General features: G+C 36.2%; 1 protein-coding gene across 12 annotated transcripts in view; it reads right to left on the bottom strand.

Annotated features, from left to right (window-relative positions):
* BIRC6 (baculoviral IAP repeat containing 6) overlaps positions 1 to 27036 on the bottom strand; it is a 224499-nt gene that overhangs the window by 117601 nt on the left and 79862 nt on the right. For 7 of the 12 annotated variants that reach the window (XR_012780680.1, XM_075536115.1, XM_075536120.1 and 4 more), the window contains 15 exons: positions 26077 to 26223; positions 19496 to 19683; positions 18274 to 18606; positions 17947 to 18046; positions 15228 to 15442; positions 14868 to 15076; positions 12451 to 12797; positions 11445 to 11664; positions 10817 to 10950; positions 9949 to 10086; positions 8033 to 8160; positions 6270 to 6401; positions 3067 to 3282; positions 2144 to 2327; positions 1419 to 1574 (listed from right to left, as the gene is read on the bottom strand). Coding sequence is in view for 11 of the 12 variants with exons in the window: in XM_075536115.1 (XP_075392230.1) it covers positions 1419 to 1574; positions 2144 to 2327; positions 3067 to 3282; positions 6270 to 6401; positions 8033 to 8160; positions 9949 to 10086; positions 10817 to 10950; positions 11445 to 11664; positions 12451 to 12797; positions 14868 to 15076; positions 15228 to 15442; positions 17947 to 18046; positions 18274 to 18606; positions 19496 to 19683; positions 26077 to 26223 (2847 nt within the window). In the remaining variant the exon portion in view is untranslated. The remainder of the gene's footprint in view (positions 1 to 1418; positions 1575 to 2143; positions 2328 to 3066; positions 3283 to 6269; positions 6402 to 8032; positions 8161 to 9948; positions 10087 to 10816; positions 10951 to 11444; positions 11665 to 12450; positions 12798 to 14867; positions 15077 to 15227; positions 15443 to 17946; positions 18047 to 18273; positions 18607 to 19495; positions 19684 to 26076; positions 26224 to 27036) is intronic. The other 5 variants (XM_075536119.1, XM_075536122.1, XM_075536125.1 and 2 more) reach the window with 3 other exon arrangements.

The following is a 27036-nucleotide window of genomic DNA, read 5'->3' as shown; positions in this document are numbered from 1 at the left end:
CCCTTCGAGTATTGCATTCCTTTGCTGAAATACCTCAATTGGTATTCTGCCCATTCTGGAGCCTGGCTTTTCAGGAATGGCTCCGATGCTACACATCCTGAAATGCTTGAAATTCAACCAACTCTTTGGAAGACAGTAACTCCATATATTCTTTACATTTTCTTTTGATTCCTCTTGCACTGTTCAATATTTTAGCCCTATAATGTTTCACTCTTATAACTTGAGGTTTGAATTTTTTTCATCGGTTCTTTGAACTTAAGATATGCTGAACATGTTCTTGTCGTGGAGCTTTCGAACTGCAGATCTATGCATCTTTCATTTTAATACCTTGCTGTTATGTCACTAAGTGTGCTTTAATTGGGGTATAAATTAGAAAATAGGGATGTAACTGGTCATCTCTGTAAGCATAAGCTAATTATTCTACCATTGGAAACCCTGTACTTAAGATGCATTCTTGACATATTTTTGTCCGTGAATGTGACTCCATTTCTCTTCTATTTCTCATTCTCATCATAGCAGACCAAATGACTATGTGATTCAAAATGGCCAATACATGTCCATTTCAACCTACTAATGCTGAGGCCGACCTATTTCTATTTCTGACTTCTTTCATGTTTCCAAAATTCCTACTTTGTACACTCAAATTTCTGATTATTAATGGATCATTTATTCTCGTGTTGTGTTACATCAGCAAAAAAATTCACTGCCATCAAGTCAATGCCAACTCATTGTGACCCTATATCTAGGACAGGGTAGAACTGCCCTTGTGAGTTTCTGAGACCTAGTATACACTGGAGTAGAAAGTCTTATCTTTTCCCTCAGAGTGCTAGTGGTTTTGAACTGTAGACCTTGCAAATCAAAACCCAAAGTGTCACCACTACACCACCAGAGCTCCTGCATCAGCAAAGAAGTGCCCAAATCCATATCATGAAGGCTACCTGTTTAGAAAAGGCTGTTTCCCCCAATCATATTTTGAGTTCCTTCCAACCTGGATAATGCGTCTTTGGCATTGTATCCAATAATGTTGGACTTAAGTTTACACAAGACAGGCAAGCCACTAAGAGGTTTGAAATGTTGTTTAGGTAGCTGAATATGAAAACGATGAATTTAAAGTAAAACTCCCCCATCTTAATTCACAATCAAGTTTTTAAAAAGTAGATCACCAATGAGCAACTTATGAAAACTTTTCAGAATATCACCTGTTATAGTGCCAGAAATTCCAATGAAACCTTTCTGCAATGGGTGAGCTTGCTGCATTGGAAATACCAGAGTTACTACTTCCAGGAATACCCAAGCCTCCACAGCAACACGCAAGTCACCAAAAGAGGGCACACTTGACAGATGAGTGCAAGGTATTTGTACATTATACAAAGAGCTCAAAGGCTTTTAAACTAAAACATAACTGAAAATTTTGTTACCTGTTATATCATGTGTCAAAGGTTCATCGATAGTTTCTAACAATTGAACTGAAGACGGCTGAAGGGAGTCATCAGAGTCACCAGCTGTTGCACCTACATCATCAACCACTGTTCCTTCCTCCATGGCTTCTGCAGCTACGGGAGCCAGCAATTCTCCTTATATACAAGGAGACAGTCTTAGTAGCGCTAACAATGCATACAACTTCTAAAACATACTTAACTTCACTTCTTCCTTTTATGTAGAGAATGATAGCCTGAGTACGCCACCAGTTCTAACAAAGGTAGTCCTCACTAACTAACAAAATGAAAGGGCCCACTGCATTACTTTCAAATGCCAGAGACCAGTAAACAATAGGGAAAAAACACAAAGTGCTTACAAAGTCACTTTATAAGCATTCTATATACATTAATTCACTAACTGGTCACTACACCCTTTTACAAATATAAACATCATCTTATTTTTTAAGTGAAGAAATTGAGGCACAGAGAGATTTACGTGCTCAATGTTTATAGAAAGGGCTATCGACATGTCATCATTATTGGTAACAAAGCAGAATGCTCTATAGAATTACAGAAATAATACTCTAGAACAATTATTTTATAGAACACCAGGTGTTCTTTTGTGCCTTGTAGGAGAAGGGACTCTGATTTCCTGTAAAGATTATCTAGTTGGACAATGACATGCTTATTGTGACATACTTCATATAAAGTAAATCCTGACAAACCTGCTAAAATATCCTGTAGCATACATGTTAAGGAATATTGGGCCCAAGCACCACCCCAAGATATATCTCCTCTATTAAAGTCAGTTCCAACCAAGAGCAGTAAGAGTCTTTCCAGCTGGGGTTCATTCACAATTTCACACAGATGAATAGTTGGCCTTGTGGCATTTGCAATGCGTGCAAGAACCTGTAATACATTTCATAAAAACATACATAGACGTTTAAAGGGTACCAACCAAAACATAATTGTTGAGGTATAAGATATGCTTTTTAATTATCAAGACAATTATTGAAAATGGAAAGCAAAAACTGTGATTCCGTGAATCAAATTTAAGATCTGAATTTAAAATTTACAAAGAAAAATTAAAGAATATTTTCAATACCTGTGAATGTTAGAAGGAAAGCCTTCAGGGCATTAAAAACCCTTTATTACTATAATTAAACACTAATTTCTATACTTATGTATCTCTAATTTTAGTTAATATGGCTTTAAATAATATTAAAAAGTTAAGGTGAAGAATATCATATTCATATTACCTGACTTAAAATCTGTATCAATCTATATTAAACCACAAACCCAATAGTAAGCACAATTTTTAAATTTAAAAACTCTAAGCAACTAACTTCATAGAAGGAAAGCTCAGAGGCATTTTTTTTAAGCCAAAACTCAATTAAAAACTTTATCTGTTACTATTTTTTATGCCCTAAATAAAAAATAACTATTACTTTATTTCAGGAGTCTTGGGTTAATCATTTGGCTGTTAGATGAAAGGTCAGTGATTCAAACTAGTGGCCTCATAGGAGAAGACACTTGGTTATCTGGTCCCAGAAAGATTAGAGCCTAATAATCTGTACGGGGCAGTCTTACTACATTGTAGGTGGCTATCAGTTTCAGGCAACTCAAAGATACACACAAAATCACTTACCTTACAAACAAATAATAAGAGATCTGCATGACATGTAAAATCCATGGAGAGGAGAAATAAAACAAGCTTCTGTACTACTGAGATACAACGCTCATGGGCCAGAGTGAATGGAAGTGGTTCGATCTCCGGACTTTCTTTGGTTGTAGTGACTTCTGTGTCTAAATTAGAACGGGACCATTCTGCTGTCCGCCGTAGCCTAATTAAATCCTTAAAGTGCTGCATGCAGAATTTTACAATATTTAAATCAGTATTTATTTAACAAAGGTTGTTTCAGTACAAATTTACTTATGGAAAGGAAATATTCACATAGGAAATTTATGAGTTCCAGTGAACAAAACTTTCAGGTTAACTGTAAGCCTCACAACGAAAATGTTATTAAAAGCTATCTTGAACAATACATCTTTTTAGAGCACTATATGTGACCTATGATAGAATTTCAGAAAAGCAAATTCCTATAGAAAAGGCATTAAACTGAATCCAGTATCCTAAGTCTCAAGACTCACTGACATCGAGTCAATGTTAATGACCCTATGGGACGGGATAGAACTGTACCTGTTGGCTCTGAAACGGTAAGTAACTCTTCACAGGAGAAAAAGCCCCATCTTTCTCCCAGTATCCAAACTATTACTAAAACATTTTAAATATAGTACTTAAGAAACTAATAAACCAATTAAAGAAAACTAATAAAACTTTAAATTTAGGGTATATATTCTGATTATTTCAATGTGATAAGATACAGTAATAAAAACAACCTATTATTGATTAACACTAGACACATCAACCAATGCAAGTGTCTATAAACAAACCCACACATATATGTGGTCAACAGGTCTTTGTCCAGGATGCAGAACTTGAGGCACAAATAAAAGCCTCTGCAATGGATGGTGCTGAGAAAAGTGGATAGAGCCAGACGCAAAAAACTGAAACAGGATTCCTGATTCTCTTACAGCACACAAACAAGTTCAAAATAGATTAGGCCTAAATGTGCATTTATAACCACAAAATTCTCTTGAACAACAATGTCAGGTTTAACTTTCAACAATGGATTATTTAAATGGATAACAAAGGCACACGCAGTAAAAGACAAAAATAGCAAATGGTACTCTCATAAAAATGTTGAAATTTGTTCATTAAAAGATTTTACCACAGAAAAAAGTGAAAAGATTAAGCTGAAAGAATATCTTCAAAAACTATCTGATAAGACTCTAACAAGCAAAATAAATAGAGCTAGTGTAGCTAAAAAAAAAGACCAACGAGAAATCATAAATGAACAAATATTTGAAGATATTTCACTAAAGACATTCAAATAGCTACTAAACCCATAAAAAGATGTTTAACATGATCAGCCACCAGAGATGCAAGTCTAAAACACACAGATAACATCTCACTCCCACTTTGATGGCTACTAAAAAAAGAAAAACGTTAGTGAAATATAGAGAAATAGACACCCGTTTCTATTTCTGATAGAAATGCAAAATGGTAGTAAGATATTGTGAAAAATAGTGTGGCTGTTTCTCATGCCAAAAAACTGCAATTAAAATATGGCCCTGAATTTCACTCCTGAATATAAATATCAGACATGAGAGCAAAGAGTCAGAGACTTGTATTAATTAACACATACTAGCCACAGCACTGTTCACAACAGCCAGAGGTGGAATCTACCTACATGCCCATCAGGACTAATGGATAAACAAAACGCAGGACATACGTACGCAATGGCATAGCACTCAAACCAGTAGGAGTGACCTAAGCCAAAAAGGACAATGGATGAAAAGATAAGTAAAACTGCACAGCAGATTATTATAATTGCTGTCATTATGTTGTATACTCCCCCAAAATGTGATAGATCGTTATGATGATGAAATAAAAAGGCCTGCAAAATCTATTTATGTACAACCAAACATCCTATGATATTTGGTTTGGAGGTTTTGGGTGGTGATTTCACAGGATAGCTCAGTTAACTACCCTAATAACGTGTTTAGTGCTCTGTCCTTCCTTCTATTTCATTGCATAATGCCAAGGGATTAAAATATTGCTTGGTCTCTAGTTACCTGGAAAAACAGAGGAAGGGCATTAGAAGTAGGAGGATGTGTACCTCCAGGAACAACTGCTTCCTTTGTCATCAGTCCAAAATAAGTTTTTGTTGCTTGGCTACCATTACTAAACATTTTGATAAGAGTCGAATACTGGTCAAAAGGGGAAACTGTGCAAAACTTTTCAAATTATCATGAACCACAGAAACTATTGGCCTGAGATAGTCTTTGTACCTTAAACCAAAAATATTCCCTGAAATCATCTAAAAATGGAATAGTTTGCCCTAACATAATAAAAAAAATTTTTTCCTCGAGCTTATTGCTCTTTTGAAAACCATCAACATGGGACCAAATTGACAATAGCAAATTGCAAAACTAAAGATAAACCTTAGGGGACAGTGAGCTTATGGTAATGAGGGAGGAGAAATGGCAGAAAATTTTATCATCCATGTCACTAAACTATACAGGTAGAAAGTGTTGAATTGGTATATTCTTTGCGTATATAATCACAACAGAGGAAATGTACTTCAGGGGAAAAATCTGGTGAGATAATTTTATATTTATAAAAGGTAATACACAAACTAGACTGTTATACTGTTACACTCCAAAATTTTTAAATGCTTATTTTTTAATTAGTTGAGTTTTAGTTTTACTTAAAAATAATATTTTATATTTAAAAGAGTTTTTTGAGCATAATTGGATGTAAACCAGATGTCTCTTCTAAATCTATCCTCAAACTTCCTCTAAGAACTTCACTAAGGGAATAAAAGAGGATGCCAAAATGTTCACTTCACATATTAATTTTATTTTTAAGAATATATTTTTACAAACATCCTATATACTGTGATATTATGAAAGTAATGTACAGAATCATCAGTAATACATTAGCACATTTTACATTTTATTGACTCATTTGTGTTCAATTTACTGGAGCATATTCCACTTTCAAGAAAAAGAATGAGGATACTACATTATTGTATTATTACTTAGAATGAAAAGCTACCTTCTCCCTCCAACACCCAAAAACTCTTTAAAGTAGCACGATTGTTCTGTTCATGAGTAGAATATTGTACTATTAAAGACAGAAGTACATAAGGACTCTCCTCACTGAAAACACAAAAGAGAAAGTGGTTTTCCTGAGATAAGTACATTGTAAAGCAGAGAGCGTACCTTTGATGTCGCCTGCTTTAGTTTTGCTTGTTCCACCAGAAGTTTATATGACGATCCTTTGTTACTTTGTATTTTTTCTTTTTCCATCTGTTCTACCAACGCCTTCTGTTTAGCTTTTAGTAAGTTAAGTTGCTTAAAAATTTTAAAAATTAATAAAAGATATTAACCAATTATTATATAAAAATGAGATTTTCTTGAAAAACATACAAGTTATAAAAATTTGGGCTATTCTGTGATACCACATAAGAAAACAGAACAAAACTTAAACTATGTTAAAAAATAAAAAGTAAATAATGACCCTCATTCAAACTGAGGAGATGAGCACTAGGGGCAGAATGGTGACATGACAGGGTGCTAAATGCACAGCCAGCAGTGTGAAACCAGCAGCGGCTCTGCGGTAGCGACAAGACGTTCTATTCCTGTAAGAAATTATAGTCTCGGAAACTCAGAGGCCCAGTTCTAACCCGTCTACAAGGATCTCTGTAGTCAAAATTGTCTATGGCTATAATTGAAATCTGATGGACTGAGTTTCACAGGTGAGTCTTAGAAACATTATACTTTTTAGTCCTTTATTTATAATACTTAGAAAAATAACTTTTATTGGGGGCTCTTACATCTCTTATCATAATCCATACATCCATCCAGAGGAAAGTTCTGTTTCATCGGTGCTATACTGCACCCTGACTGGCTCATCTCTTCCCTTTGACCCCTCTGTAAGGGGATGTCCAACTGTCTACACATGGGCATTGGGTCTCCACTCCCTATTAACCGTGACTATGATCTGATTTTGTTCTGAGTCTTAGATGCCTGATACCAGATCCCATCGACATCTCGTGATCACACAGGCTGGTGTGGTTCTTCCATGTGGACTTTGTTGCTTCTCAGCTAGATGGTCGCTTGTTTATCTTCAAGCCTTTAAGACCCCAGATGCTATATCTTTAGATAGCCGGGCACCATCAGCTTTCTTCACCACATTTGCTTATGCACACATGTTGTCTTCAGCGATTGTTGTCGGGAAGGTGATCATCACAGAATGCCGGACTGTTAGAACAAAGTCTTCTTGTGTTGAGGGAGTACTTGAATCAAGGCCCAATCAAAGGACTAAATATTATGTAATTACTAAAACAATACTCAAAAATCATTTCTATACAGTGACATATACAAAACTCAACAACTCAACTCATTACCATCAACTTGATTCTGACTCATAACAAACTGTAGGATAGAACAGAACTGTCCATGGGTTCCTGAGACTATAAACCTTGAGGGGAATAGAAAGCCTTTCTCCTTAAGAGCAACTGGTGGTTTCAAACTTCTGATTTTGTGATGAGCAGCACAACATGGAACTCACAACGCAAGAGAAAACAAGGTCAGAGGATCTCTCCAAGAGAAAAATTATGAGTGGAAGAATGCAGAAGTACTGCCCTAATTTAAAAATCAGGAAAGTCCTTGATTAAGAAGAGACAGGAGTTAAGGCACAAAACCAAGCTAGGTTAGTTACCCAGGCAAAAGAATTCCAAAATTGAAGCCTGAAAAGTGAGTCATAGGGGTAATCATGGATATGTTAAAAGTGTTATTAAGGTGTTTGACTTTCATCCAAAAGTCAACTAAAAGCCACTAAAGATGTTTTAAAAGGGGGTGGGTATGGTCAGGTTTGTATTTAAGAACAGCTCTCTACCAACAGCATGGATTAGATGAGGAAAAACATGTAACCGCCAAACAAAATCCGCAAATGCTAAAATAAATAATATCTTGACAATTACCTGTTTATGATGAACAAGCTGCTTTCTGATTTTTCTGGAATATAATCTATCAAGGCTGCTTCCGCCTTTGGAAGACCGATTCAAGCTCTGAGTATGCAGACTATTGTTAATAAAACTCCACTGACTGCCTGTAGGGTGAATAACAATGTTATGAGTAGTTCTGCTAAGTGAGATTTTAAAATACCTCTCATCTAGAAAATGCTAAACTATAAACAGGTCAATTACAACAATGCAACTTTTAAGGAAATCATTATAAAGAATTATCAGAAGACATGAATCCTAGAAAGTAACAGTCACTGGTCTAAGAGAGAACCTAAATGACTTAGGATCAGAGTTTTCTTGTGGATAATCTTTCCTTCACAGTAATAGTGACCATCCTCCCTAATTATTTAAGTTAATCTTTGCACAGTACCATTTTCAAAATACCACTAACTCTAAGCAACAACAAATGCTCGTGACTATTTCAAACTAACCTTTACCAAGGACTAAAAAAAAAAATACAATCTCTCATTTGATTGAATGACTTTCCAAACAAGCAAGTACAGCTGAAACACTCTGGTGTTTAGCTGCCCCTGTTCTCATGTAGAATTCTATGAAGATTATAAATGCAAAAATGAGACTTTTATGTCTGATTCTACCCATTTCTAATGATTTGTTCCTGTTGGCTTAATGGAAAAACATGTTATGCATTACCCTCCACTTGTCAAATCTAATTAAAAATCTCTAAAATAAAATAAAATAAAAAATAAAAAATCAGTATGCTATATCACCAGTATGTTTTATCTGGAAAATATAAATGAACACCAAGACTTCAAATATATTTGAAAGTCTTAACTATGTGTCCAAAGATTTCAAAGATGTGTGTGTAGAAAAAAATGTTCAAAGAGAAAATGAAAATTTCCATGAACTATTTGAAGTTCCCTTGTGTTTAATTTTAATTCTACATCTAATCTCTATAACGGGGTCCTCAAACTATGGCCTGTGGGCCACGTGAGGCTTGCTGAGGACATTTATCTGGTCCGCCGGGTGCTTTTGCTCCATTTGTTGTTGTTTTTAACTATAGTCCAGCCCTCCAAAGGGTCTGAGGGACAGTGAACTGGGCCCCTGTTTAAAAAGTTTGAGGATCCCTGCTCTATAAGCTTACACTTCAACACTCTGGCCATATCTATGTAATATTTTTTTTTCCGACGGCCTGACCTATCTATGTAATATAAAAATAATTCAGGAGAAATCAGACTTCCTTTAAGAAGACTGTGCCACCATCTTCTAAACATAATATAACATCCCAGGGGGATTTTTTCTTATATGTGAAATGGGAAAATATGCAGAATTCCATAGGGGTGGTGGTGGTGCTAATAAATGGCTCCATTTATAAATATGATTTAGTCATCATTTATTAAATTGCTAATTGGAAAGATAAAAGCAAACAGGAAAGTTTCCTACTTGATATCCTTTAATTTTAAAAAATCTCAAAGCTTCAAACAATTACTATAACTGAAAAAGTATAGAGATTTCTTTATCTAAATTAAAGGTCATTTGAGTGAATTACAACTGTGTGGTATGATGATAAGCAGAAAGACAAAGCTTATTGAAACGATAAAAAAGTGCAGAACTTTCACAAATTTGCCTCTTCCACCCTTCTCTTGGTTGTTTATCAATAGTTACATGAGTGTGGGGAAAACAACCTTGTGAAAGACATGATTATACTTAGAAACCAAAATTATGTTAAGACAAAGTTGTCATACAGTTTCTAAAAAAAATAAATAAATCCTGCCCTTAAGATATTCCTGGAGAATTAATTCAGATTTTCCATAAATTACATACAGCTGGACTCTCCAGGTCAATAGTCAGTTCTGGAACAACTGTGCAGTCATTCTTACTATCCCCACCAAGGTATTATTATAAACTTCAGATACCTGTCAGACACCTCTCCCTGTCTTTACCATTCAAAGGTTTCTTTGCCGCTGCTGCTTCATCTTCAACTGTTGCCACATAATCCAGCAATCTGGACACCAGCATAACTACCCAACTGATCATGGGAATATCTAATACTCCTACATAAGAGCAAAGAAAATATGCTGTGAAAGTGCTAATAACACTGATGCATAATTATGAAATGGAACATTTCATAATGCTAAAACAACATAATTACAAACACCAATGCTTCCTTATAATAAGCCACAAAACGAGAAGTCTTTTGCCACAAAAATACTAGCAGAGTAAATCTGATCAAAGAATACCCTTCGGATATTGTAACAAATTCTTAAGTACAGTTCGAAACCAACGGATAATTCATAAACTTGAAAATAAGGTATAAGATGCTGATTTTTTAAGACACTGATTCTTAGACTGACATTTGAAATAAAACACCAAATTCTCAGCATACTTTCCATATGGCATTAAATTACATTGCAATGTTTCCACACATATAATAAATTTTTTATCAAATAAACCCCTTATTACTAACCTATACATCAACTTTTTATAGTTATACTAATGTAATAATTTAACTTCAATTATAGTAGTAAAGAAAAATCATAATACAACAATTTTCTAGCTCAAACTACATATTTTCCCAAAAAAAAGATTTTTTTTAAACAACAAATATCTGAAAATTTTAAGTTGACAATATGAACGAAGGCTAGGCACTCTGACAAAAATTCCTACATCACAAAAAATTTATGAAATATTCAGTAGTTAATATTAAAATAATATTAGAGTAGGCATTTTATAAAGGTACTACAGGTACTTAACGTCTTCATTAAAGATCATTGTTTTAAATACCTTCAGTCCTCCTATACATGGGCAGCGGTGGCTGAAGAGGTGACAATAAATTATCCAAGAGATTAAGTAGGCTTTCTAACACGCCACTATTACTAAGTGATCTTTGACCAATGCAGGAAAGTAACATGAAGACCCTTAAAAAAGAAAAACATATAAAAACTAAATAAGCAGTAGCCAACAACTTAACTGAGCTATATAAAATACACAATGAAACTTATTAACACAATGACTGAAATTTTTTTTTCAGGTGGGGTAAACATGTTTTACATCTGGTAGTAAGGTCTCAAAACTACTTTTCTAGATACTTGTTTCTAACTTTAGTCATAAGAAAGTAGAAACGTACAGAAGGCTAAAAAAAATTAAGTCTTAGTTTCAAAAAATTGTATTTAACTTACAAATAGCATCACTTCCTAACAGTGAATTGGTAACAAATCTATAAACTACCCAGGTTAAATGAAGTAACTAAGGAATGTAGTCTAGTAACACTGTGCTAAGCTTCACACACTACTGACCTTACTAGGTGTTTCACATTCAGTATCCACCCTAAGCAAGATTTCGAAAATCCATCCATCAAAATCTAAGACATACAATCACTATTAGCCAATAACTCCAATATCTTCTGACTTACCTATCTTGTGGAAAGATGAGAAGCTGCTCTGAATTGTATAATTCCTGAAGAACATTAGAAAGAAACTGACCCCACCATCTTTCACCCCCACATAGTTGAACAAGTAGAAGACCAGTATGTAATCGTATCTTTGGGGTTCCACTGATGCACAAGTGTTTAAAGAGCTCTTCACAGGCCTGGGCATGAAATGTACTCTGCAAAACTGCAGGAACAGAGTGTCCTATTACAAAAGAGAAAACAGTAAAATTTCCAATTTAAAGGCATGGCATAATAGAAAAGTCTCCAATGCCAGGCTTTCTTCTTTACCAATAATTAGCATATTCGATTATCTTATATTAATTTTACTATACGGTTATTAAGTCATATACAGAAATGTAATTATTAAATAGTTGGGGGGGGAGATGAGTTGGCATTTAAGTCAATATTGTTTCTCCTTAAATGGATTTTTGATATTTTCTTTTCTTATATTTCTGCTATTAATGTCTTATATCAAAACTACTTGAACACAGTAAATATTGTTTAATGGTAAAAGGAAAAAATATCTCAAATTGCTAATGCAATAGAAAATAGTCATTTTTAGCAAGAGATTATTCCTGCTCATTAAAGTAACAGATACACACAGTAGCTAGCTATTGAGTATATGTGTGTGTGTGTGCATTTTCTCATGATCACAAATTGACTTAAAAAAAAAGAACAGCTACATTAGGTTAGCAATTTATGAGACATTTTCATTCATTGTTCATCTGTCAAATAATATCTATTACTTTCCAGGGGAAAAACTGCGTACACTAATATAAAAATGCAAGAAAAGAAATAAAAATTCATTTAAGATGAGAAATATGGAAGAAGAAATCATGGATTAACCTACACATACATTTCAAAAATATTTACATTACAAAAGATATCCAAATTAACAGTGCCCAGATAATATAAAGCCTAAAGCATGCAACAAAAATCACATCAAATATATTCCCAATCTTATTAAGTACTTAAGCTAAATACAAACCATTGGAAGAATGCAGAAGGCTGAGCAAAGTATCCAATAAATATCTGATGATTGTACGTAACTGCTCTGTGGAAGACGTCTGAATTAAATCTTTTGGATCTGATGTTTCACTCAACATCTTCCGACTTGCACCTAGAGCTACTTTGAGCCTCTGAACTGCATTATGAGCCAAATTTAGTTGAAGCTGTAGCTGAATACAATCCTGATAGGCAGAAAACACTCTACTGTCTTCTTCGACTGCCTTATCTGGCTTTCGCAAAAAGTACTGTGCATTGTTAGCACTGTTGAGAGGAGGAAGATCAATACTTTGCAAAAGAGTCTCTAGTCGATGACAAGCTAAGTTATACCTAAAAGTAAAAAATAAATGCACAAAATAATTCCTGGAATCGTCCCTTGATAGACATGTAAGATTAAATACTATGAATGAACTCTAAAACACGTTAACATACAATCCTTAAAAATTATTAATCAGTTGGAAATTAAGTACTAGTAAAAGAGGCAAATTCTTCAATCATAATTTTATTAAATATTATTATAAAGCTAGTGTCCTAGTGCCTTCTACTCCTTACATCAATTAAAAGTCACTTCTTGTGGTGTTAACAAACCCAGGGACAAGGGAAAAACATGGACCCCAAATGGTAGAGAAGGGGGAGTGGCAGGCCTGGTGGGAAATGATCAAGGGTAAGGTTGCTTAGAGAAGAGGTATACTCTAGCCCAGGTGGCGATGAAGCATGGTAGTAGGGCAGGAGGAAAGTCAAGGGAGATGGAGGAAAGAGCTAGGAGTCAAAGGGCATTCATGGAGGTCTAGACAAAGACATGTACATGCAAATATATATAGGAGGATGAGGAAATAGATCTATGTGTCTATATTTATAGGTCAAGTATTAAGGTGGCGGAAGGACCTTGGGCCTCTACTCAAACACTCCCTCAATGCATGAATACCTTCTTTTATTAAATTGGAACTCTGTGATGCTCACTCTCCCGACACAACGGCTGGAGCCAAAGTGGGTGAACAAGTAAATGTGGTGAAGAAAGCTGATGGTGCCCGGCTATCAAAAGAGATAGTGACTGGGGTCTTAAAGGCTTGAAGATAAACAAGCGGCCATCTAGCTCAGAAGCAACAAAGTCCACATGGAAGAACACACCAGCCTGTGTGATCGAGTGGTCCCAAAGGGATCAGTTACCAGGCATCAAAGAACAAAAAATCATATCATTGACTGCACACCTCCATGATAGGATCGCTGAAGACAAATGGGTGCATAAGCAAATGTGGTGAAGAAAGCTGATGGTGCCCGGCTATCAAAAGAAGATAGTGTCTGGGGTCTTAAAGGCTTGAAGGTGAACAAGCGGCCATCTAGCTCAGAAGCAAATAAGCCCACATGGAAGAAGCACACCGGCCAGTGCGATCACGAGGGGCCAAGGGACCAGTTATAAGGCATCATGCAAAAAAAAAAAAAAAACACAACAATATAAGTGTGTGTATGTATGTGTATATATGTGTATATGTGTATATATATATATATTTATATATACACCATATTAAATGAAGGGAGAGGTGCAGAGTGGAGACCCAAGGCCCAAGTGTCGGCCAATGGAGATCCCCTCATAGAGGCGTTTAGGAGAGGAGATGGGTTAATTAGGGTGCGAGGTGGTACCGATGAAGAACACAGCTTTCCCCCAGATCCTGGATGCTTCCTCCCCCCAACTACCATGATCCGAATTCTACCTTGCAGGGCTGGATAGGACAGAGGCTGTACACTGGTACATATGAGGGCTGGAGGTACAGGGAATCCAGGGTGGATGATACCTTCAGGACCAAGGGTGTGAGCGACGATGCTGGGAGAGTAGAGGGTGAGTGGGTTGGAAATGGGGAACTGATTACAAGGATCCACATGTGACCTCTTCCCTGGGAGAGGGACAGCAGAGAAGGGGGGAAGGGAGACTCCGGATAGGGCAAGATATGACAAAATAACGAGGTATAAATTACCAAGGGCACATGAGGGAGGGGGGAAAGGGGAGGGAGGGGAAAAAAAAAAAGAGGACCTGATGCAAGGGGCTTAAGTGGAGAGCAAATGCCTTGAGAATTATTGGGGCAGGGAATGTATGGATGTGCTTTATACAATTGATGTATGTATATGTATGGATGGTGATAAGAGTTGTATGACTCCCTAATAAATGTAAAAAAAGAAAAGAGGAGAAAAAAAATGATTAGGGCAAAGACTGTACAGATGTGCTTTATACAATTGATGTATGTATATGTATGAACTGTGATAAGAATTGTATGAGCCCCTAATAAATTGTTAAAATAAAATAAATAAAATAAATAAAAGTCACTTCTTGATAGAATTATATGCAAAACATTGAATAGAATATAGGGTTCCAATGACATTAAAATGCATTTGTGATTTTCCACTCACCTGCACTGTATATCCTCTTGCAGAGCAATCATCATAGCTAAATGCTGGTCAATTTCTGGCTGGCTGGCAGACTCCCCTTCTCCCCTCAGAGGATCATGCATTAACTTCAGTTCGCTCTCCCACGGTAAGATATAGGTATGGCCATAATAAAAGCCTAGTGGGATTTTTGCTCTGGCATTTGTGCTGCCATATCGTCCAATGACAGTGATCTGAAATAAATTATTATAAACATACACACATTTGCTAGAATAAAACTCTCAACAAAATTTTTAAGGTACATATTATTATGCCTGAATAGTTTTAATATCTTGTCAGAAGCATATACAACGTACACTAACCCACTTTCCTGAAGCTCTTTACCTTCATGAATCTGCACACGGGAGGCGGTATTAAGTCATGTAGAATTAGTGAATGGGTGCTGATATCTGTGGCCACTACCAATCGTCTTCCATCCACCTCTTCTCCTAATGTCCAAATATCAATTGACAAGGAGGCCAAATCTCCACAAGTGGGAATCAACACATCTGTTAAGAGTATAGGTCTACCAAAATCTAAGGTCACAAATCGTCTTGCTCCTATAAATTAGAGAAAGAAGAGAAACATATCACAACAGCTGACCACCCCCCAAATCACTCAATTAACCAAATTACCCACTCTAAAACTTTTGAGTTTGTATCTTAAAAGATGAATTTATAAAATTACAAGTGAGAGGAAGACTAAATATATCATTATCAGTATCTTTCAGAGTTTTTTTCCTTTTTTGGGGGGGGTTGTGGGTGTCACAGCTAATGTTTTTTTAAAATCATTTTATTGGGAATCTTATCACAATCCATACATACATCCATTGTGTCAAGCACATTTGTTGGCATCATCATTCTCAAACATTTGCTTTCTCCTGGAGCCCTGGGTTTGAGCTGCTCATTTTATTCCCTCCCTCCCCATTCCCCACTCCCTCATGAACCAACTCTTGATAATTTATAAATTATTATTTTGTCATATCTTACACTGTCTGGTGTCTTCCTTCACCCACTTTTCTGTTGTCCATCCCCTAGGGAGGGGGTTATATGTAGATCCTTATAATCAGTTCCCTCTTTCTACACCACCCTTCCCTCTACCCTCCCACTATCTCCACTCTCAGCACTGGTCCTGAGGGGATCAACTGTCCTGGATTACCTGTGTTTCCAGTTCCTATTGGTACTGATGTACATCCTCTGGCCTAGCCAGATTTGTAAGGTAGAATTGGGATCATGATGGGGGGGAGAGGGGGGCGCGGCGGCACGCATTTAAGAACTACAGGAAAGTTGTGTGTTTTGTTGGTGCTACACAGCACCCTGACTGGCTTGTCTCCTCCCTGAGACCCTTCTTTAAGGGGATGTCCAGTTGCCTACAGATAGGTCTTGGGTCTTTCAGTGATAGTATGAAGCCTCAATCTACATTAGTTTTAAAACCCAAGACTCATAAATATACACGAGTAAGTATTAGTGTGAAGGTAATTAATTGTATGTATATGCTTCATACAAAACCTTAGTAAAGAAAAATTAAATCTGTTCTTTCAACTGTCGTTTATTTTAAATCTCACAGCAAGATGCACAAATTATATCAGATTATATCATTTTACTTTTGTGTACTTAAGCCTGGTTTAAAAGAGCCCTGAGATAAAACTTCAGCTGCTAAGCACAAGGTCAGCTGGTCAAATTCACCAGCCACTCCCCTGGGGAAAGGTGAGTCTGTCTAACAAGCATTTACAGCCAAGGAAACTTGGATAAAGTTTACTATGAATCAGTGTGACTGAATGACAGGGAGTTTGATTTTTCTGAATCCTTGTATAACTTCTTCCTTTTTAATTTTTATTATTACTTTTTACAGTTTTATTAGTTCATAATCCACATAACAATACCATTCAATAGTTCAATCATATCAAGAAACTGGACAATCATTACTCCAATCAATTTTGGAACTTTTTTTTCATGGTTAAATAGATAGTTCAAGTAGTGAAACAATATGCATCAATTATATAATTTTTCTTATTACTCATTATGTTGGGGTGGGAAATGCTAATAAACCTTATCAGCTACCTTTCACAATAAATTAAACTGCTAAGTATATTAATATGCTAAATACACTCTAAGAAAATAACTCAGTGCCAATGAGTTAATTCTGACTGACAGCAACCCTTCTGGATGGCTTACCAAGACTGTAACTCTTTATGGGAGTAGAAAGCATAACTCTATGCTTTCGTGTCCAGTGGCAGGTGGTACATAATCGCTATGCCACTAGGACTCGACACTCTGACAAACAGTTATAACTACTTGGTATTTTGTTATAGTAAAAGTAGGTAACTAAGAAACACACCTACAGAATTTGTTGAATTCTAGTGCTACTCGAGGCCATGATGAACAATTGCTGGAACTCTATGGAAGAAACGCTTCTTGTTTATTCATTAAGAAAAAAAAGTCCTGAATCACAATAGTCCAATCAGGTTATGGGGGAACCATGAGTTATGGATCAACTCAATGGCAGCTAACAATATAATTTATTTGTAAAGGAGCAATTAATTGAACTCACCTATCCCAATCACAGATCTCTAGCCTATATGCACAGCATAAACTTAGAGAAGATGTATAGTCTATCCAGACACTTAAAGAGTATTAATCTGACATAGTTTTGTGGCAAGCAGTAGTTCTTCCTGTTACTGTCAGGAAATCATTCTGCTATCAGAATTTTCTTGGGAGCATCTCCTTGAGCAAATAAACTAATGTTATAACTGAGCAGCTACACTGGAGGCAGATATTTAAACCAATCACATTTCAACAAATAAGATGCAGGTTCAGACTAAATCACCTGTTTCAAAAGGATTAGTGGATCTACTCAGAATTTTTCCCTTCAGCTTGGTGAAAAGACAGCTCTTGAGTCCCTACATAATAATTTATTCTTGGTAAAATGTCTATATCCAAGAGATGTAAATGATTTGAAAAGAAGATATCAAATGGTATAATATTAAGACTTCAAATGGTAAAATATTGTCTTCAAAGCATTTGCACACTAAACATTAAAAATACTTTGAGAAAATTAGTATTACCTGAATGCATTCGTTCTATAATTATAGATTGGTGAGGTGGAGGCTGAAGAAAATGTGAAGCATGAGAAATTGCAAGGGCCAGACCAGACCCAAGTGAATTCTACAACAGAAAAAAAAAGAGAGCATAATTCTATATTGATATTACCCTCTGTATATAAAAACTACTAAACATTGACAAATTAATAAACAAAATGTTTTCTAAAAGAAAATAATTTAGTATGATATGCCAAGTTTGTAAAATAAAATCTTGTATTCTAAAGTTAAGAGTATATAGCAAAGTAGTTTGAAATGTCAATGTCAACATCTATTTAAAACACAAGAATTTACCATTCTGGCCTTGTTAGAATTTTTGTTATGTGCGGCAAGATTGACTGCAGGGGGGTCGATGACGGAGCCTGGGAAAAGCTGTGCAAGTTCTGCATTAATCACAACGGACACGGATTCGTTGGGTGGGGTGAGTGGAGGAGTCATAAACAGTGGTGTTGTTTTTGGAGTGGGTGGAATAACATCAGATGGGTGAATGAAGAATCCAGGGGCCGCGACTGGGTTGGAAGGCACAGAGTTGTGAATGGGAGCTACTGCTGAGGCTGCAGATGCTGCTGATGCTACAGCAGCCGCTGCAGCTGTTGTCTGATGTAACTTGGCTTCCAGCTTTGCTTTCTGTAAAAGAAGTAAAGGCAATATATATAGACTAGTCCTGACTAGCTACACCAGTGGGTCTCAACCTGTGGGTCGCAACCCCAACGGAGGTCAAACGACCCTTTCACAGGGGTCATCTAAGACCATCGGAAAACACTTATTTCCAATGGTTGGGGGTCACCACAACATGAGGAACTGTATTAAAGGGTGACAGCATTAGGAAGGTTGAGGACCACTGATCTGAACAATGTGGAACACTACATGAGTACATATCATGAAGATGATTAATTGGAGCCTAATTTGATACAGATGAAATTAAATCTAGAGCCAATAGAGTCAAGCAGTTCTTTGCTCCATATGCTTCACTGAATAAACTTTCCTCAATATTTGACAACTAAGGCTTTCTTCAGACCAAAGGTAAAAAGAAGGCAGAACTGTCCAAAGTAAATAAAGAAGCAAGTTCTGCTAAAAAAAACAAAACAAACCCAAACACTAACAACAGCTCATCTCATGCTAACTCCACCTGGAATTGGCATAGCTTGAATTTGGACCCCCAAAAATTCTCTAAAACATCTTTCATTAGCATTACATTTTAATTTGTATTAATTTAATTGGTCTTTTAAATGTCGGTCCAATCTCACACTCCATTGGAAATAGTAGTGTTTGATCCAGAGTATTTAAGCAGTTAAAATATATCAACTCTTCTCCTTCAAGTATGAATCAAAGTTCATTTATATAATTTTCACAAATTTAAATGTAGCACAAAGACTTTACCTCGTGTTTGTCGAAACTGATTAGTTCAGATTGGTCACCCTATTTTCGTTTATGAAAATAATGGTCATTTTTACAGTACTTTTTCAGCTTTTGAAGTTTAGAGACAGCATGAACAAAGAGCCAAATAGTCTCCAACCTGTTGCTGAAGCTTCAAAAGCTGCTGCTGTTTCTCTTGCAGCACCTGTAGCTGTTGCTCGGCTGAAGCCATTGCATGAGAGAGAGACTGCAAAGCTACCTGGGCTGCTGAACTCAGGGCTGTCGAGGCTTCCCCAACTGTCCCAGATGATAGTCCACCTACTGCAGGAGTAACCCCGAAGGAACTCACTGGTATAAGACAAGGAAAGAGAAAGCCAGGATGAAGAAGGGGCTTATGCAGATACTTACTCTAAGTACATTATTTTGCCAGTAAATTTTACGTTAATTTTCAATTCAAGAGAAAGGAAACAAATCTATAAATAGAAAAAACTTAATGATAAAATATTTGAAAACATTAAATTCTTCGATAGATACAAATTATTTCTAAATCAAAGAAAAGTTAGTCAGTGGAATTTTGACTTTAGATTCTCAGAAGAAATATTTAAATTTACTAAAGTAGTCATTCAAAATGTGAATATGCTAATATGCAATTTGAGCATAATAAACTGTAATTTCATTTCCTAAGTTTTCTTGTAACAATAACTCTACAGCCCAAGCTCCCTACAAAAAACTTTCCATAAGAGATGAATATCACTTAAAGACACCAAACCAAAACAAATCTACTGCCAACTCAGAATGGTCCTATACATATGGTTTCTGAAACTGTGGGTATTTATGAGAGCAATACTGACCAGTGCTATACAGGTTATATGGGGAAATGATTTCTGCTAGGAAAACCCATGACCATGTGGCACTGCTGTAATACAGTAACGCATTCAATAAGTGAGCAACCCTGAGTACGATACTGACCCTCCTCATTCTCAGTTGATGACGAAGAGAATGGCTCAAAGTGGGTAACCTGTAAGGCTCAGAGTGAAGCTGGGCTCAGAAGGACGGGCGGCAAGAAGGCAGCCATTTACAAGGCAGTCTGCAAAGAATGTTACCTCGTATCAACTAATGCAAATTTTGCAATGGCACATCTACTCAATGCCATCCAGCTTACCGAGACCAACCCACAGCGGTCCTACATAGGGGTTCCAAGACTGTAACCTTTCCAGGGGTGAACAGCTTCATCTTTTCTTGCAGAGCAGCTAGCGGGTGGAACTGCTGACTTTGTGGTTGTAGCCGAATAAATAATGAAATCATATCTGAGGAAAGTGAAGCAATTTGTTCACAAATAGTGAATTCAAATCCAGGCAATCTGTACCAGGGGGTTTCGGGAAAAGTTCATAGAAAAATTCCCTTATCTTTTACATATGAATTTGTTCTTCTGTGTCAACCCATCTCCTCAAGGGCCTTCCTCTTTCTCTCTGCTCTTCCACTTTGCAGAGAGACCAGTCTCCTTATATAACATGTCCAAAGTATAAGAGATGAAGTCTCACCATCCTTGCCTCTAAGGAGCATTCTGGCTGCACATCTTCCGAGGCAACATCAGTTTGTTCATTTGGCAGTTCTTAGTATTTTCAATATTCTTCATCAGCACCATAGTTAAATGCTACCTCTGGTAACTTCCAGCTAATGTACTGCTGCAACCATTGTTGGATGATCTTCAGCAAAATATTACTTGCATGTGATACCAATAACACTGTTCTACAGTTGAGCATTCTGTTGGGTCACCTTTCTTTAGAACTGATACAAATATGGGTTTTCTCCCAGTCAATTTGACCAAGTAGCTCTTTCAAATTTCTTGGTACATATGAGTGAATGCTTCCAGTGCTTCATCAGCTTGCTGAAACATTTCAATGGTTATTTCATCAATTCGTATACTCTTCTATTTGGCTAAAGCTTTCAGTGCAGTATAGACTTCTTAAAACCACTGAATGTTAACCAGTTCTTTTTGGTACGACTAGGTTTATCCTTTTCATCTTTGTTGATGTTTGTTTCCTGCATCATTCAATATTTTGCCAAGAGAATCTTCCAAATATTGAGGCTTGAGCCTTGATTTTTTTTCAGTTTAAGATATACTAAGTGTATTCTCCCATTTGGGTTTTCTAACGCTGTATTTTTATACATTTCACTATTAAGGACCCTGGTGGTGTAGTGGTTACACTTTGGGTTCCTATCAAGGTTAGCAGTTTGAATCCACCAGCCAGACAAGGCTTTCTACTCCTGTAACAAAACTGCACTCTTAGAAACCCACAGGGGCAGTTCTACCCTGTATTATATGGTCTCTATGAGTCAGAATTGACTTTATGGCAGTGAGTTGTGGGGGCAGTTTTAGGGGCCCTAGTTTATGGAATAGAGTTTAAGGAACACAATTAAAAAGCAACATATAACAGAAAGTTATGTTAGGCGAGTAGGACCTTCTAAAACTTAAACACATTTATAGTAAAAGATTCCTCCAAACAATAGGGTAAGAACCTACAGACAGGAAAAATATTTTGCCTACCGAACAAAGGATTCGCTAAAATTTATACAAATGTTCAAAACCTTGACAGAAGACATTAGCAGAAATTTCACCAAGACACCATTCAAGACAACCAAAGAAGCATAAAAAGATGTGCATGATCACTAGCCATCATCAAGTATCATCTCACATCAGCAATAGTAGCAATGATACGAAACCCGGAAAATCAGTAGTGGTGAGGCTGTGAGGAGACTGGAACTACCAACACTGCTGGCAGGGTAACACAGAGAGTACAACCACTGTGAAAACAGTTCCTAAAAAAATCAGGAATAGAAGTAACATTCAGCAAGCCAGTACTATGTACACTCACACACCCTAGAAAAATAAGAGTGACACGAAGAGATGAGAGCTCCAAAAGTTCATGAAAAAATTCCAGTATATTTAAATTTTACTTTTGTACAAACTATTCGAAGCATCCTGGTGTGTCGTATACAAGTAGAGTTATGAACTGTATGATTATTTAATCATAACCAAACTCCTTCAGGGAATAAGTTGCTAGGCCTGGGGGCTACAACCCTAGTCTCGAGGAACACTGAGGTCAACTGACCTAACAGCTCACCGAGACAATGCTAATGATGCTCTATGTCCTACCATGGGGAATAAGCAACTTCTAAGATGCAAATATTGTTCTCTGATCCTCAAGAACAAAGAAGCATGAAGAAAATCAAAGTTGAATAGGAACAATTAGTCCCGAGGATTAATACAGCACACGAACCCCCCAACCTCCACTAGATGTACTAGATGGTGCGAGCTATCCCTACCAACTGCTCTGGTTGGGAATCACAATAAGAAGTCCTGCACAACACAGGAGAAAAATGTAGAACAAAACTCGTTGTAAAAAAAACAAACCCAGAAAACAAACAAACAAACAAAAAAAAACAAACCCAAAACACTCAATCATAAAAAGGGCCCAGATTACTAGTCTGATAAAAATTGGTAAACCTGGAGATTATGACCTTCAGATACCTTTCAAGCTTAGAACTGAACCCACTCCTCCAAATTACCTTTCAGCCAAACAATAGAGACAGGCCCCTAGAGTAAACAACGAGAGCCATGAGGTATATAGATATGATTTTTGCTGGGACCAATCAGCCACACAAGGCCAAAGAGTACTGCTATCCTACAGGGATTTCCAGTGGTTCTGAGCATTATCTGTAGAAACTGTTGAAGGAGAAATTAACTTGTTACATAAATGTCAAACAAGCCACGACAAAATGCTAACAATTGAACATTTTTTAAAACCAAACATTTCTCAAGCAAAAAACAATTCTGCAATATGCAACTTCAGTGACATCAGAGAGGGAGTACTGAATGACCTCCAAGGGTAGACACATATGTTTGTGACCTGGACTCAGTCCTGTGACAAGTGAGGGACCAGGGGCAAGATAGATAGATTCTCTAAGACCCAGTTTCACTGATATTGCCAAGTTGGAAAAACATACCAACAAATAGAAAAAGAAAGCTACACCTAGTAATATAAGTATCAAAGCAGATCTTAAGAGAAATAGTAACCACAAAGATAAAGAGATAATACAAAATGACAAAAGGTATGGCTACAATCATTCTGAATTTGTATAAGCTAGGCTCAAAACATTTTAAGTAAAAATATGAAAACAAAATAAACAAATCCATGACGACAGTATTTTAACATATCACTCAGAGCCAAAAAAACAAAACCAACCATAAAATCAATTCCAACTCACAACAATCTTATAGGACAAAAGCAAACTATTGCTTAGTGTTTCAAAGACTACATCGTCACAGGAGCGGAGAGCTCTTTTCTTTCTCTCTTAAAGTGGCTAGTGTGGTTGAACCACCAACCGCTTGGTCAGCAGCTCTATTCTTCACCCATAGTGCCACCAAGAATCCTTACCACTAAAAGCACTTTAAAATAATAGTAATAATTAAATAATCAGGAATTTAGAGGGATATTTCAAAAAACTTCATGAGAAAATCCATTCTCTTTCAATTCCCTTTTCCAAGAACTTTTGAAGCCCCCTCAGAATGAGAATACACAACAAGTATGTACTAAGTGTTTTCAAGATTAATAAGCATCCATACATCACAATGCGGATACAGTTCATAACCTTACTATGGATAAGAAGGCAGATCTCCTCCCCAAATAAATACATATATGATTTCTTCTAGTCCTTACCACTGGTGTTACAAATGATTAACATACTTAATGGCTAATTAAAAAGCTAGTGGTACCTTAGAAGACCTAGAGATCTACTTCTGAAAAACCAGCCACTGAAAATTCTACCAAGCACAGCACAACTGTGACACACACAGGATTTGCCGAGTTGGAGTCAACTCAAAAGCAACTGATTTCATACCCAACCACAGTGTTCAAGAATGCTTCACGAGGTTAAACCAAGAAACACAATAATCAAGGGATTACTTGGAAAGTTACAATGATGTTTACCTCATGAAGACAATGAGGGATAAGATAATGAAAAAGGCATTAGGATACCTTTCAGAGTGTTGGACGTGTGTTTAGACAAGAAATAGCTATACATATATTTTGTTTTGTGATAAAATTGCTGGCCTGTATAATTGCTGCCTTTTGTTTATTACATTTCACAATCAACATGTTTCAAAAAATAGCCAATAGGATATTGAGACTGCAGTCATTTTGCAACACCTTAAAATCTCAGGTGTAGTTGGGACTTTGAACTAACTTTTAATAGAAATATCTCTACAGTAGTAGTTGGGACCAGATGCACTACTGAGGTAATAGATGATATATCCATAAACTTTCCCCAAAATATAAAAATCTGGTTTTAATGGGAGGGATATATGAAAGAATACTTCCTTCTTTAAAGTCTAGATGTATAATGTTATGAGCACTCTTTAGAGTGCAATTTATTAGTAAGAATTTTCTGAAAGTTCAGCTTTGTATCATGTAATGCTTCTACAATTATGGTAAATGTAATGCTCTACAAAATAAGCAGGCCAAGAGAAAAGAAACAAAAATTCTGATTCTTCAAGTATCCTTATAAAATAAAGAATAGTTTTTTTATGGTTTGTTGCATTTTTAAATTGATAACTTAGTGGTTACTTCTACAATTAGAAGATACAAAATGATTCTGAATAAAAAAGCACTCAAAGAACTCAACATTCCTTGTAAAAAAAAACCTCTCATTCTGAAGCCAACAGCAAGACTAAATAATTCTTAACTTTACAACTTGCCTGGTTTTGCTTTTCATTAAATTGTGGACAGGAAAAATAAAAGACATAAATTTATACAAAGCAACTACCATCAGTAATAATTTTCAAAACACTATTCAAATCCTTCAGGAGTAATGTAGGCATAAAATTACAGACCAACATTTAAGTACAAAAAACTCAATTATTTATGCTGACATATCCTTTTTGCTCTGACACTCTTACCACCCTTAATTTGCACACATGCATGAGGAGGGGAGATGAGAGGGGAGAGGAAGGGAGAGGAGAAGAGGAGAAGAGAGGAGAAGGGAGAGGAGGGGAGGGGAGGGGAGGAGAGAATGGGAGATGAGAGGAAGAGGAGGAGGAAGAGGAAGAGGAAGAAGAGAGGGATGGATTAAAGGTTATAGAAAAATCAACTTGAGGTTCCCCTGACAGTTGAAACCTAATTTTTATTTATTTCAATGTATGTATCTAAAACACCCACATAATACATTGTGGTTCACATGATATATCCAAAGTTTCTTTAAGCTAGTTAGGGAAAATATTATTCTCTTCTTTATCCTTTTCAGTTTTATTAAAGGCATTAAGCAAAGATGTAAGAAATAACATTATACATTATATAGGATTGTCAGTCAGTGACAATGTTAAAGCTGGGTAATGAAAATGTGGAGTCTACCTTACTCTTTTCACTACTTCTGTTATTTTTGAGATTTTCAAAATTAAAGAATTTTTAAAAATTAAGACACATTAAAAACAAAGGGAATTAAGCTAGTGCCCTGGCATGTAGAAAAAGAAAACAAGCAAACAGAATAAATTGATTAAGAAAATGAGAAAACTATTTAGGAATTTTCCTCAATGATCGTGCTCATAAATAATTTTCTACGTACTATATTAGCAAAAAAATTTATTACAAACTGACATGTCAAGATTTTTTATCACTTTACGTTCGTTGTGTGTATGCATAAGCAAAGCGGGTAATGAGGTGTGTAAGAAAAGAAGGTATATACCAGTAAACGTACTTGCATCATCCCTTTCTATTCTGGTTCCATCACTAGTTGACACACAGGTGAAGTGTAGGGGCTCAACTTCCAGAAGTCCAGTGAGAGATGTGAAACTACCCTCTGCAGCTGTGCAATTACTGACTTTCCCGCTCCCTGCACCAGAAAGAAAACCAAACATTATCCTTTGCAGAGGTAATCTTTAAAAGGCAATAATGTGATACTGACAACTAGAGCTGTTTTTCAAAGAAAAATTAGAGTGGTCTTAAAAATGCACAACCATTACACAATAACTCAACAGTAGATAAATAGGAAAACTCATAAAACACAAGATACTCATCCACTTGCTACAAAAAGCATAGTTTCAAAATAGCTACTTAGTGGCTATTTACATTAACAATAAATATAATCACTACTTTTCTAGCACACAGAAACTTATATTCAATAATGATAAATATGTTCTATGTCAAATGTATCAAATAAGACATTAATATGGGACTAACGAATTACAAATATTAACTATATGTTTCTTTGTATTTCCTACATACAGTAACAATTTCTTAGAATGAAGTATATTACTTTAATTACATAAGTAACTGTAAGTTAGCATACAAGGTTGTTAAAAAGAGAAAAATATTGATCGTGTGATTAAATCCAAGCCCTCCACAAAAAAGTTAACTAACAGTGACCGTTACATGGTTTGAAGGGAGATGGGTTGTTCTCATAACTTTCTCTATTTCCTGGCATTAGCGCTACTCTAAACAGAATTCGTTAAAAGTAAAACAAAAAGCGAAATGCTTTGAAAAGAATGGAAAAGATGGAACTGTCAACAACATCTGAACAACTGATGCACACAACTAATCCGTCATCATCTTGTTCATTCAGTCTGGCACTTCTGCGGTTCACTAAGTATTTAGAAACACTTGGTCAACATGGGCCTTGGTGGAAACAACAGTAAAAGAATAAGCG

The sequence above is a fragment of the Tenrec ecaudatus genome, chromosome 17, assembly GCF_050624435.1.
Source record: "Tenrec ecaudatus isolate mTenEca1 chromosome 17, mTenEca1.hap1, whole genome shotgun sequence".
Taxonomy (NCBI): domain Eukaryota; kingdom Metazoa; phylum Chordata; class Mammalia; order Afrosoricida; family Tenrecidae; genus Tenrec; species Tenrec ecaudatus.
Note: the sequence above shows the minus strand (reverse complement) of the source record. Positions and strands in the feature narration are given on the sequence as shown.